General features: G+C 41.2%; 1 protein-coding gene across 1 annotated transcript in view; it reads left to right on the plus strand.

The window, feature by feature from the left end:
• The first annotated feature begins 3,830 nt into the window (after nucleotides 1–3,830).
• CT55 (cancer/testis antigen 55) overlaps nucleotides 3,831–13,463 on the plus strand; it is a 41,492-nt gene continuing 31,859 nt past the window's right edge. Inside the window, 2 exon segments of the mRNA XM_064278481.1 lie at nucleotides 3,831–3,912; nucleotides 6,768–6,952. Coding sequence (XP_064134551.1) covers nucleotides 3,831–3,912; nucleotides 6,768–6,952 — 267 coding nt within the window.

The raw sequence follows: 13,463 nt of genomic DNA on the forward strand, positions 1-13,463 counted from the left end.
CCTCAGCTATAGTGCCAATATGCCATGTAATGAGAGTAACTTAGAACTAACCAATCACCTTTTGCTCAGCAATACTTCCTTATTCTTAAACCGCTTTGCCCATATAACTTTGGTCTCTCACTTGTCCTTTGAAGCCCTTGTCTGGGTTTCAGACCAGAGACCCCTTGATTCATGAATTGCAAATAAAGCTTATGAATTCATATCTGAATTTAATCTTGCAGAAATTGTATTTGTAATACTTCTAAGTCTGATTTGTTTGTTCTTCTGGCAGTCCGTGGTATATTCATTATTCTTAGTCAACACCACAACTCTTCCTTTCCCATTGCTCAGCTTTTGCATGCATCTGAGAAGACTGAAAATAGCATGGCTTGGGTCAGGTTTGGTTTAGTCATCAAGACATCTTTGCTTTTTAGGACTTGAAAAAGAAGATTTGCCCAACGCGATACATCTTTTGATTTCTTGACTGCTGTTTCCATGGACTTTGATTGTTGATCCAAGTAGAATTAAATAGCTGACAACTTCCAATTTTTCTCCATTTATCATGACATTGTTTATTGGGCTAGTTGTGAGGATTTTTCATTTTCTTTCTGTTCAGGCATAATCCATACTGAAAGCTGTAGTCTTTTACTTAATCAGTTAAGTTCTTCAAGTAGTCTTCATTTTTGGCAAGCAAAGTTGTGTTATCTGTATATCGGAGGTTGTTATTAAGAATTCCTCTGATCCTGATGCCTCATTCTTCTTCATATAGTCCACCTTCTTGGATTATTTGTTCAGCATACAGATTGAATAAGTGAAAGGATACAACCTTGCCACACACCTTTTCCAATTTGAAACTGCTCAGTATTCCGTTTTGTTCAAATGACTGCCTCTTCATCTGTGTACAAGTTCCACATGAACACAATTAAGTGTTCTAGAATTCCCATTCTTCAAATGTTATTCATAATTTGTTACAATCCACACAGTCAAATGCCTTCATGTAGTTGATAAAATATCTTTCTGGTACTCTCTGCTTTCAGCCAAGATCCATCTGACATCATCAATGACATTCCTCATTCCACATGATCTTATGAATCCGGCTTGAACTTCTGGTAGGTCCCTGTCAATGTAGGGCTGCAGTCGTTTTTGAATTATCTTCAGCACAATTTTGCTAGCATGTGGTATTAGTGATATTGTTCAGTTATTTCCCCATTCCATTTGATGGCCTTTTTATGGAATGGGCACGAATATGGATTTCTTCCAGTCGGTTGAAAGGATAACCAAAAAAACCAAACATGTTGCAGTCGAGTCAATTCTGACTCATAGCGACCTAAAAGGACAGAGTAGAACTGCCCCATAGGGTTTCCAAGGAGTGGCTTGTGCATTCGAACCACCGACTTTTGATTAGCAGCTGAGCTCTTAACCACTGTGCCACCAGTGCTCCAGTTGAAAGCATAATACTCACTAAATTGTCCATGGGTGTTGATGAACCAGATGCTCTGCCTCTGACAGTGTTTCCCACCCTTGAGGGCACACTGGAGTCACTTCAGTCCTGCTCCAGACATTCTCATGTAGCCTGGATACGGAGATTCTTAAAGCTGCATAAATGTTTTTGAACAGATTTTTGATGAGCGGTTCATTAACAACAAGCAAAATCATCATTTAATGTTTTCAATATGTGACCATGGCTGCACACAGAAGGTTGAATTTTCCGAAGAAAATAGAAGCAATGCAATCCAAACTCCATACATGATGCTGCATCACCTGGCTTGGCTCACCTTTGTTGTTGTTAGGTGCCATCGAGTCCGTTCTAACTCATAGTGACATTGTGTATATCTCACAGTCATTGCTATGTTTGAGCCCATTGTTGCAACCACTGTGTCGATCCAACTCATTGAGGATCTCCCTCTTTTTGGCTGACCCTCTACCAAGCATGATGTCCTTCAGCAATTGGTTCCTCCTGTGTTGTGTCCAAAGTAAGTGAGACGAAGCCTCACCATTCTCTCTTTTAAGGGACATTCTGGCTGTACTTCCTTAAAGATAGATTTGTTCATTCTTCTAGCAGTCCATGGTATATTCAGTATTTTTTCACCAACACCACAATTTGAATTCATCAATTCTTCAGTCTTCCTTTTTCATTTTCCAGCTTCCACATGCATCTGAGGCAATTGAAAATACCATGGCTTGGTCAGATGCACCTTAGTCATCAAAGTGACATACTAGCTTTTTAGAACTTTAAAGAGGTCTTTTCCAGCAGATTTGCCCAATGCAATGCTTTGTTTGATTTCTTGACTGCTGCTTCATGGGTGTTGATTGTTGATACAAGAAGATGAAATACTTGCCAACTTCACTTTTTTTTTTTTGCCATTTATCATGATGTTGTTTATCAGCCCAGCTTTAAGGATTTTCCTTTTCTTTACGTGGTTTCCCTACACGGTGCTGCATCACTTGGCCTGCCTAGCGATCTGTTATGGATTGAATTGTGTCCCCCCAAAATGTACAGCAATTTAGCTATGCCATGATTCCCAGTATTCTGTGATTGTCAACCATTTTGTTATCTGATGTGGTTTTCCTATGTGCTGTAAATCCTACCTCTATGATGTTAATGAGGCAGGATTAGAAGCAGTTATGTTAATAAGGCAGAACTCAATCTAGGTTGTGTTTTAAATCAATCTCTTTTGAGATATAAAAGAGAGAAGTGAGCAGACAGAAGGGGGACCTCATACCATCAAGCAAGTAGTGCCAGGGGTAGAGCGTGTCCTTTGAACCTGGGGTCCCTGCGCCTGAGAAGCTCCTCAACTGGGGAAGATTGATGACAAAGACCTTCCTCCAGAGCCGACAGAGAGAGAAAGCTGGAGCTGATGCCCTGAATTTGGACTTCTAGCCTACTAGACTGTGAGAGAATAAACTTGTTTGTTAAAGCCACCCGCTTGTGCTATTTCTGTTATAGCAACACTAGTTAACTAAGATACCATCCTTATCTCCAGAACAATTTGATGAGTCATACTTAAAAGATTATTTAGAACCACTGCAAGGAGTGCTTTGTTATAAAGCAACAGGCAGCACCAACTTCCAAGCAGAGCAAAAGGCCAGCCTGTTTGAGGCCCAAGCAGATGTGAAAACTTGGCTTTTCCAGGATACCTATGTAATGTTGGAAACGCAGGTGGCGCAGTGGTTAAGAGCTACGGGGGGGCTAACCAAAAGGTTGGCACTTTGAATCCACCAGGGCTCCTTGGGAACCGTATGGGGCCGTTCTACCCTGTCCCATAGGGTCGCTATGAGTCAGAATTGACTCCACCGCAACCGTTCTACCCTGTCCCATAGGGTCGCTATGAGTCAGAATTGACTCCACCGCAACGGGTTTTTTTTTTTTTTTTGGTTTTATGTTCTGTTGTAAATAAGGTTGCCATGAGTCGGAGCCAACTCCATGGCAACTAAGTGCATGGTGGCATCTAACACTGCACAGAAAGCCATTGCTGACCAATGAACTCTGTGCTGGGGAGGAGGCAACCAAAAGCAAAGGGAAAGAAAAGGACCATGAGGCAGCGAGGAGTTGGAGCTGGACACCCGGGAGTCTGAACCAGTCTCAAGGCAGGGTGATGACCCACCTTCCAGTCTGGGCACACAGCAAGGCCGGCAGCGCCCAACAGAGGAGCTGCTCCACCCTTAGAGAAGTGCACACAGGGGTCTGAAGAGGTTTCATGAAGACCGTCGAGTTTCTGCTCTTGTCTGTGGTAGGAGAGCCACAAAAACCCCGCTCATCAACCCTCTCCATCTCAGGACTTAAACCCCCTCCCCTCCACTAGTCCACTGTGCCCCCATTGGCTAGACAGTGATGGGGCGGCCCCAAGCGCATGCGCCCTGTAAGGCGGGAATTGAGAGGGGTGGGGCACGAGCGGGCTCTTCAGGCTGAGGCCGGCCTTGGCTGCCGCTTGTGTGAGGGTCGCTGATTGGTGGTTGGGCCGTGCGGAGGCGGAGGCGGAGAAGGGGGAGTGGCCTCTGAGCGGCTGCTGTGAGGAGAGAGCTACGGGCGACTAGAGGCGTTGACAGAAGCAGGCCTCGTGTCTAGTGCTGCACGGTGCCTAGGCCGCCGCGACGACAGAATCATGCTCCGGCTTATTTCCAGGGCTCTGGCCTTCTTCTGTAGGAGGGAGGACTCCTTGCAGGAGGAGAGGATGCAGCAGCTAAAGCTCTTGGAAGGCACGTACTGCGTGTACCGCATCCTCCCCCCACAACTCCTGTTCTCCCTCTCTCCCCTAACCCCCATCTCTGTCAGGGGCCTAAGCGCCCCACCCCTGTTCCGGCCCTAGGGACTTAGAAGGGCAGCGCCATCTTGTGATTGGGGAGGGGGCAAAGGGCGTGGCGCCATCTTATGGTGGTGGTGATGAGGCATCCTTAGTCCCTGCGTCCCCAAGAGCTGGTCCTGTATCGACCTACGCCTCAAACTTTCCTGCCCAAAGTGACTATGGTGTCAGTAAAGAAATCCCCGGCGATCTGTATCCTTCGCCAGCATTTCCCCCAGATGGCTTTGCACCTTGCTGTGTGCAGATACCAAGCGGTCATGAACTTATTTCCTGGAATAGTGAATCTCCCTGATTTGAGGGTGAATTTGATTTTGTTTCTGAAATTAGCTTATCTTTTGAAGCCAAATGGAGGAGTCATATCTGTCACGTGGCCTTGTTTAATTTACTCACTTTTGCATTCTGCAACCTGTCGTAAAGCACATGCTAAGTGAGTACTTGTGGAAGCATGCAATTAGTTGGTGGGAGTTAGTCAAAAGGTGAAAAGGTTTTTTTCAGGTAGATTTCATGCCTTCTCTGAACTTCAATAATATCTAATGTCTGTTGAGTGCTTGTATGTGCCATTAAGATGCCATTTAACCCAAAAAACCCAATGAGTGAAGTAGCAGTATTACAAGTTCATTTTGCAGCACTATCATGGATTGAATTATGTCCCCCCAAAAAAGTGTGTATCAACTTGGTTAGGCCATGATTCCCAGTATTGTGTGGTTGTCCTCCATTTTGTGATTTTCCTGTGTTATAAATCATAATCTCTGCCTGCGGTTAAAAGGATTAGGGTGGGAATGTAACATCACTCTTACTCAGGTCACCAAAGGGAGTTTCCCGGGGGTGTAGTCTGCACCAGCTTTTATCTCTCAAGACATAAAAGGAAAGGGAAGCAAGCAGAGAGTTGGGGACCTCACACCACCAAGAAAGCAGTGCCGGGAGCAGAGCACTTCCTTTGGACTTGGGGTCCCTGTGCAGAGAAGCTCCTAGTCTGGGGGAAGATTGATGAGAAGGCGGACAAAGAGAGAAAACGTTCTCCTGGAGCTGACACCTTGAATTTGGACTTTTAGCCTACTTACTGTGAGAAAACAAACTTTTTGTTAAAGCCACCCACTTGTGGTATTTCTGTTATAGCAGCACTAGATGACTAAGACAAGCACAGTCAGGGAGACACAGACAGTGAGCGAGGGCACAAAGCTGGAATGTGGCAGATCAGAATTCACACCCAGGCAATCAGGCCCAGCATTCACATTCCTAACCTCTGTGCTCCCCAGCCTCTGGAGGCAGTTACTGCCAGGACAGTCATAGTGTCTTCAGGATGGTACTTAGGAAAAGGTGCCTCTTTGGTCAACACTATTCCCTCAGCACTGTCTTCCGGTGCTTGAGTTTGAGTTAGAACCCCTCCTGAGGTGGCCGAATCTTAGTATGCCTGCCTTAAAAGCCTGCTCTCTAGTTTATAGATGGAATATCTCACTCTAGAGTCCACTAATTGGCCCTACTCTTACCAATGGGGCCCACATGGTACAGTCGTGGACAGGTTTTCATGTGGTCGAGTGGCAGTTGTCTTCCTTGTCACTTCCACATTCTTCTATGGTACGATTTCAGCTAACAAATTTGGTCTTTTTTTTTTCATTCTGTCGGGATTTTCTTGGCTTCTCATTCTGTAATCTAGTGTAATCAAGATTTCTCCCAGTCAACCTGTTAATTCACCCGTGTCTCTGGGGAGGTGGCTGTGTTGTTGAGGTTCATAGTGTGGGCTCTGCAGGCAGACTGCCTGGGTTTGGATCCCAAACTATTGCTTATCAGCAGCTGCCCTAGCTCAGAAAACAAAACAAAATTCCAAGTGATTCAGATGTACTTTTGGGCTAGACTTAAATCCCCAAATCTCTTTTAGTGCTTTGCCTGGTGAGATGTTTACAAATCTCTAGATGCTGCTGCTCTTGGTGATAATAATGACATTATATAACAATAATGGATGCTTAAAGACTCTACAAATACAATAACATTTAAGCTCAAATCTGTGTGAGGCAGTCACAGTTTTAAGCAGTTTACATGGATGTGTCAGTTAATACAACACCTTATTAAACCAAAAACCAAACCCATTGCCATCGAGTTGATTCGGACTCATAGCGACCCTAAAGGACAGAGTAGAACTGCCCCATAGGATTTCCAAGGAGTGCCTGGTGGATTCGAACTGCTGACCTTTTGGTTAGCAGCTGTAGCTCTTAACCACTATGCACCAGGGTTTCCAAAACAATCCTATTAGACAGACATTATTATTGTCCTGGTATCACAGAGAACAAGAGGGCCAGGGAGGTTAAGAAATGTGCCCGGGTCACACAGATGGTAAATGGAGGAGCTGTGGTTCAAACTCAGGCAGTCTGGCTCCAGACTCAACGCCCATTGCCTGTGGCATATAGCCTCCATACTATACAGAGAAAAAGTGGAACTGGGTTTTTGCTTTTAAGATTAATTAATGTAAACTTTTGTTTATCCATTTCATAGGTGACACCAAGTTGAAAACTGTGCAGGGAGTCGTGACAAGGTTCTGTGATGATTATGGCTTGATTAACGAGTTAATCTACTTTACTAATGAGGTTGTGACTGGCAATGTGCTTCTGAAAGTTGGACAAAAAGTTACTGCACTTGTGGAAGAAGATGAAACATCTCAGGGATTGAAAGCAATCAAAGTAAGATTTGCAAGAGTTTGGGGACAGTCATGCTTCTGTTTATTCAACCTCTCTGATGTGACCTGGTACAGTGAATGTAGAGTGGAATTTGAAGTCCCATTTACCTGATTGTGTGGGATTTTTCACCTTATCTTTTAGTGGTTTCTGTTCATAAAAGCATAAATTTTATATCTATTCTTCAGCATTTAAAAAACCTGGTTAACAATGATAATTATTGGGCTGTATACTAACTTTTTTTTTTTTATACTAACATAGTGGTTAAGGGCTACGGCTGCTAACCAAAAGGTGGGCAGTTCGAATCCACCAGGTGCTCCTTGAAAACCGTATGGGATAGTTCTACTCTGTACTATAGGGTCGCTATGAGTTGGAATTGACTCGACGGCAAGGAGTTTGGTTTGGGTTTTGGTTATACTTTCCTGAGGAGCCCTGGTGGCACTATGGTTAAGTGTTCGGCTGCTAATCAAAAGACCAGCAGTTTGAATCCACCAGCTGTTCCTTGGAAACCCTACGGGGCAGTTCTACTCTGCCTGTATGGTCGGCATGAGTCGGAATCGACTAGACAGCAATGGCAATGGGTATACGTTCCTTTTTTTTTTTTAACCTAAATAACAGATTTCTGTAGTATGCATTTGTAGAAGTGGAATTGCTAGGTGAAAGGACATGCATTTTAAACATTTGTAAGAACACTTTTATTAAGGTATAATTTACATGTGTTGCCATTTTAAGGGTATTGTTGAATAACATTTTTAGTAAATTTACAAAGTTGTGCAACCATCACCTTGCTCCAAGTTTTTACTGTTTTAATGGGTATCATCAAATAATTCTTCAACTCCATTGTACTAATTTACAGTCTCAGGAGCATGTAGTGAGACTGCCTGTTTGCCAGTATTGACAAAGATGGAGATATCAGTCTCTCAAATCTGAGAAGTGAAAAGCAGTCTCATCATTTCATTTTGCATTTCTTTAAGTGTTAATGAGGACAACGTTTGTTTTCTTAGCATTATTTACATATTAGGGGCATTGGAGGGATTTGTATATTAAGAAAATTATAGCTTTCTTAGGAAAATTATATGAATGTTTTGCAAATATTTCCTCCAAGACTGTCTTTTGACTTTGTTTTATGGAGTTTAATTTTTATATACTGTAATGTGTCAGTCTTGTCCATGTTGCTTTGTAAGAATTCTTTTATTGCACTTCATAATTTACACAAATATTCACTTAGATTTTCCTCCAAAAAATATTTTTTCACATCTAACTGGTTGTCAGGATTCTAAGGCAACTAGTTTTTTAATCATCCTGTTTTGTACGGAAACAATTTAGATGTAGAGACTGAGAGAAGAATGCAGATATTATTTTGCTAATGACTACCTTGTTGTCCCCATACCTTTAACTGAATAATCCTCTTTTTCACTACTGAGTTGAAATGCCACATCTATCACAAACTACATTTCCACAGTCATCTAAAACTGTCGGGACATCCTATTGTGTTCATTTGGTTGTGCTGTCTTACCCTGGTGGTATGAACAAATGCTTTGGATTACTGAAACAATGTTTGGTAGCCTACTTCCCCTGTCAAAACTTCTGATTTTTTTTTTTTGTTCGTTTTGTTCTTTTTTTAATTTTCCTGTCCGTTCCCACATGTTTAATCCCTCCATTCACAACAACAACAAATCCTGTTGGGATTTTTTATCAGAAAGACATTGAGTTTATAGATTTAATTTAGGGAACACTGACATATTGATAATAGTCTCCCCAACAAAGCATGTCTCTTCTCTCATGTGCTTCTAAACAGTTTTATAGTTTTCTTCAAATAAATTCTATACATTTTCTGCTAAGCTTATTTCTAAGATTTTATACATATTTTTGCTCCATTGTCAGTATGTATTTTTTTAAAGAATTTTTATTGTGCTCTAAGTGAAAGTTTACAAATCAAGTCAGTCTCTCACACAAAAACCCATATACACCTTGCTACACACTCCCAATTACTCTCCCCCTAATGAGACAGCCTGCTTTCTCCCTCCATTCTCTCTTTTCGTGTCCTTTTCGCCAGCTTCTAACCCCCTCCACCCTCTTATCTCCCCTCCAGGCAGGAGATGCCAACATAGTCTCAAGTGTCTACCTGATACAAGAAGTTCACTCCTCACCAGCATCCCTCTCCAACCCATTGTCCAGTCCAATCCCTGTCTGAAGAGCTGGCTTTGGGAATGGTTCCTGTCCTGGGGCAACAGAAGGTCTGGGGCCCATGACCACCGGGGTCCTTCCAGTCTCAGTCAGACCATTAAGTCTGTTCTTATGAGAATTTGGGGTCTGCATCCCACTGCTCTCCTGCTCCCTCGGGGGTTCTCTGTTGTGTTCCCTGTCAGGGCAGTCATCGATTGTAGCCGGGCACCATCTAGTTCTTCTGGTCTCAGGCTGATGTAGTGGCTGGTTCATGTGGCCCTTTCTGTCTCTTGGGCTCATAATTACCTTGTGTCCTTGGTGTTCTTCATTCTCCTTTGATGCAGGTGGGTTGAGACCAATTGATGCATCTTAGATGGCTGCTTGCTAGCATTTAAGACCCCAGATGCCACTCTTCAAAGTGGGATACAGAATGTTTTCTTAATAGATTTTACTATGCCAATTGACTTAGATGTCCCCTGAAACCATGGTCCCCAGACCCCCACCCCTGCTATGCTGGCCTTTGAAGCATTCAGTTTATTCAGGAAACTTCTTTGCTTTTGGTTTAGTCCAGTTATGCTGACCTCCCCTGTACTGTGTGTTGTCTTTCCCTTCACCTAAAGTAGTTCTTACCTACTATCTAATCAGTGAATACCCCTCTCTCACCCTCCCTCCCTCCCCACTCTCATAACCACAAAAGAATGTTTTCTTCTCAGTTTAAACTATTTCTCAAGTTCTTATGATAGTGGTCTTATACAATATTTGTCCTTTGCAACTGACTAATTTCACTCAGCATAATGCCTTCCAGGTTCCTCCATGTTATGAAATGTTTCACAGATTCCTCACTGTTCTTTATTGATGCATAGTATTCCATTGTGTGAATATACCATAATTTATTTATCCATTCATCCGTTGATGGGCACCTTGGTTGCGTCCATCTTTTTGCTACTGTAAACAGTGCTACAATAAACATGGGTGTGCATATATCTGTTCGTGTAAAGGCTCTTATTTCTCTAGGATATATTCCAAGGGGTGGGATTGCTGGATCGTATGGTAGTTCTATTTCTAGCTTTTTAAGGAAGCGCCAAATCGACTTCCAAAGTGGTTGTACCACTTGACATTCCCACCAGCAGTGTGGAAGTGTTCCAGTCTCTCCATAGCCTCTCCAACATTTATTCTTTTGTGTTTTTTGGATTAATGCCATCCTCGTTGGAGTGAGATGAAATCTCATTGTAGTTTTGATCTGCATTTCTCTAATGGGTAATGATCGTGAACATTTCCTCATATATCTGTTAGCAACCTGAATGTCTTCTTTAGTGAAGTGTCTATTCATATCTTTTGCCCCTTTTTTAATTGGGTTATTTGTCTTTTTGCAGTTGAGTTTTTGCAGTATCATGTAGATTTTAGAGATCAGGTGCTGATCAGAAATGTTATAGCTAAAAACTTTTTCCCAGTCTGTAGGTAATCTTTTTACTCTTTTAGTGAAGCCTTTGGATGAGCATAAGTGTTTGATTTTTAGGAGTTCCCAATTTAGTTTTTCTTCTACGTTCTTTATAATGTTTTCTATACTGTTTATGCCATGTATTAGGGCTCCTAACGTTGTCTCTATTTTTTCTTCCGTGATCTTTATTGTTTTAGATTTTATATTTAGGTCTTTGATCCATTTTGAGTTAGTTTTTGTGCATGGAGTGAGGTGTGGGTCTTGTTTCACTTTTTTGCAGATGGATATCCAGTTATGCCAGCACCATTTGTTAAAAAGACTGTCTTTTCCCCATTTAACTGTTTTTGTCAATATGTATTTTATTTAAATTATTTATTAAACTTTTTAAAGTGAACTTTGAATTTTAAAATGATTTTAAATCATTAAAAATACCAACATATTTTTACTTTTTTTTCAATTAATATTTTCTTCTTATGTAGTATACCTTCTCCTCACTTACCGACTGTCTCTTTATCTGAAATTTCACATATATGACAAGAGTAAAAAAATCTATTATCTGACTATTTTGTGCATCAGTGAAGTACATTTGGCAGTAACGAATGCTGTGGTGCGAGGTGAGAGTAACACTGGCTGTAATGGTTAAGGTTGTGTGTCAACTTGGCTGGGCCATGATTCTCATTGGTTTGGCAGTTATGTCATAATGTACTTTGGCAGTTATGTAATGATATAATTTGGCAGTTGTATAATGATGTAATTTGAAAGTTATATAATGATGTAGTCATCTTCCATTTTGTGATCTGATGTGGTCATCCTCCATTTTTGCATAACACTGATGTAGCATAATAACCTGGTCTTTGGAACCTAACCATGTCAATAAGGGAGGAGAGGGTGTACTGATTTTTGTTACATAATTTGCTAGATGGCAAACTTCCTGAATACTTCTTGCTGCATGTTTTACTGGTTGAGGTGTACTTTATTATCATTCTTTAGAAAGCAACTGTCAAATGAATACTTGATATCAACTTTAGTTATGAAAAAGTTTAAATACACATAAAAATCATATGTAAATCAAACTCTGTTGTTAGGTGCTGTTGAGTCGGTTCCGACTTATAGCGACCCTATGTACAACAGAACAAAACACTGCGCAGTCTTGCACCATCCTCACAATCATTGCTATGCTTGAGACCATCGTTGCAGCCACTGTGTCCTTCTATCTCCTTGAGGGGCTTCCTCTTTTTCGCTGATCCTCTACTTTTCCAGGCATTATGTCCTTCTCCACGAACTGGTCCCTCCTGGTATCATGTCCAAAGTAAGTGAGACGAAGTCTCGCCATCCTTGTTTCCAGGGAGCATTCTGGCTGTACTTCTTCCAAGACAGATTCGTTCATTCTTCTGGCAGTCCATGGCATATTCAGTATTCTTCACCGACACCAAAACTGAAGGGCATCAATTCTTCTTCAGTCTTCCTTATTCATTGTCTAGCTTTCACATACAAATCAAACTCTAGGAGGATATAAAATGAAAAGTAAAAAAATCTTCCTTCATGCCATCCATCACAACTTTCATTTCTCAGGCATGCGTGGTACTTTTCATGGTTTCTATTTTTAGTTCTTCTCGTGGGCACCTGAATAATGTGTATAATATGCTTGTGACTTTTCTTGACTTAACAGTATTGGCCACTATTTGTTGACTTTGCATCAGGAAAGATGTGGGATTTGGCTCAATTGTGTTACTTCTCTTTTCTATCAAGATTATATTAATTTATGCAAACACATACAGAAACATATTCTTTTGAGTTCTTATATATCACTTTGGAAACTTCAACAAAGAGTTAATTACTTGATATGTATAATAAGAAATTCTATGATTTCAGGATCTTCAAAGGGGATCTTAGCATCTAGAAAATACAGTATGTCTATTCAACACTGACTGGCCCTTTCAGACAAAATCTCTTCAATTCTTAAGACTCTCATCAAGTTCAAGGCATGCCATCAATTTAATAATAGAAATTTAAAATACAGCTTATGGTTGTCATCTTGATTTTCGAAGTGTTAAAATGGGAAAAAACGGGGATCTCAAAATACAAGACTGGTTATAGCCCTTATCGGGTTCATGTTTTTTTGGAATGCATGATACTGACAGTGGCTTTGAAATATCCGTGTTAGTTATGGTAAAAAAGTACTCCTCTGTACTACATTTCTGGGTTTTAAAAATCAAGGATGATGAATTTTTAAAATATTTTTCAATACCCTCAAGATCTTCGTACAGTTTTTTCCCTTTCAGCCATTCCATATGGAGAAAAATATGAATCTTTTTCCTAATAGTAAGCCATTCTTACTTTATGGGAATGGTCCCCCTTTGGTTTTGGTTATGGTGTATAATTCTTGTAATATACTGCTGGATTTCTTTGTTTACTTTTTATTTAAGACTTTTACGTTTTCATAGATGGAATTGATCTATAGTTGTCTCTTTCTATGCTAATTTTATCAAAATTTGGAGTCACTATAATGCTGGCTGTATGTAAAAAATTTGGAGCTTTCATTTGTTTTTTATATTTACATACACTTTAACATCAGAATTGTATATTCCATGAAGGTTATGTATAAGTCATCTATCAAGCCATCATCAAGCCATCTTAGTCCTGGTACTCCTTGGGAAGTGAGGTTGGGCAGATGGAGAAGCTTTTCACTTCTGCAGTGGTTAAGATTGTGTGTCAGCTTGGCTGGGTCACGATTCTCAGTGTTTTGGCAGTTGTGTAATGTTGTGATCACTTCCCTCTTGAAATTTGATATGTGATCATCCCCATGATGGAATCTGCTGAGTGGTACTGGTGGGGGCGGGGCCTGTGGCAGGTCACCGCCCCCTTGGCCTTCATCTCTCCTCCATTGCCAACTTCCTTCCTTTTTGGCTTGTT

The sequence above is a fragment of the Loxodonta africana genome, chromosome X, assembly GCF_030014295.1.
Source record: "Loxodonta africana isolate mLoxAfr1 chromosome X, mLoxAfr1.hap2, whole genome shotgun sequence".
In the NCBI taxonomy this organism is placed as follows: Eukaryota; Metazoa; Chordata; class Mammalia; order Proboscidea; family Elephantidae; genus Loxodonta; species Loxodonta africana.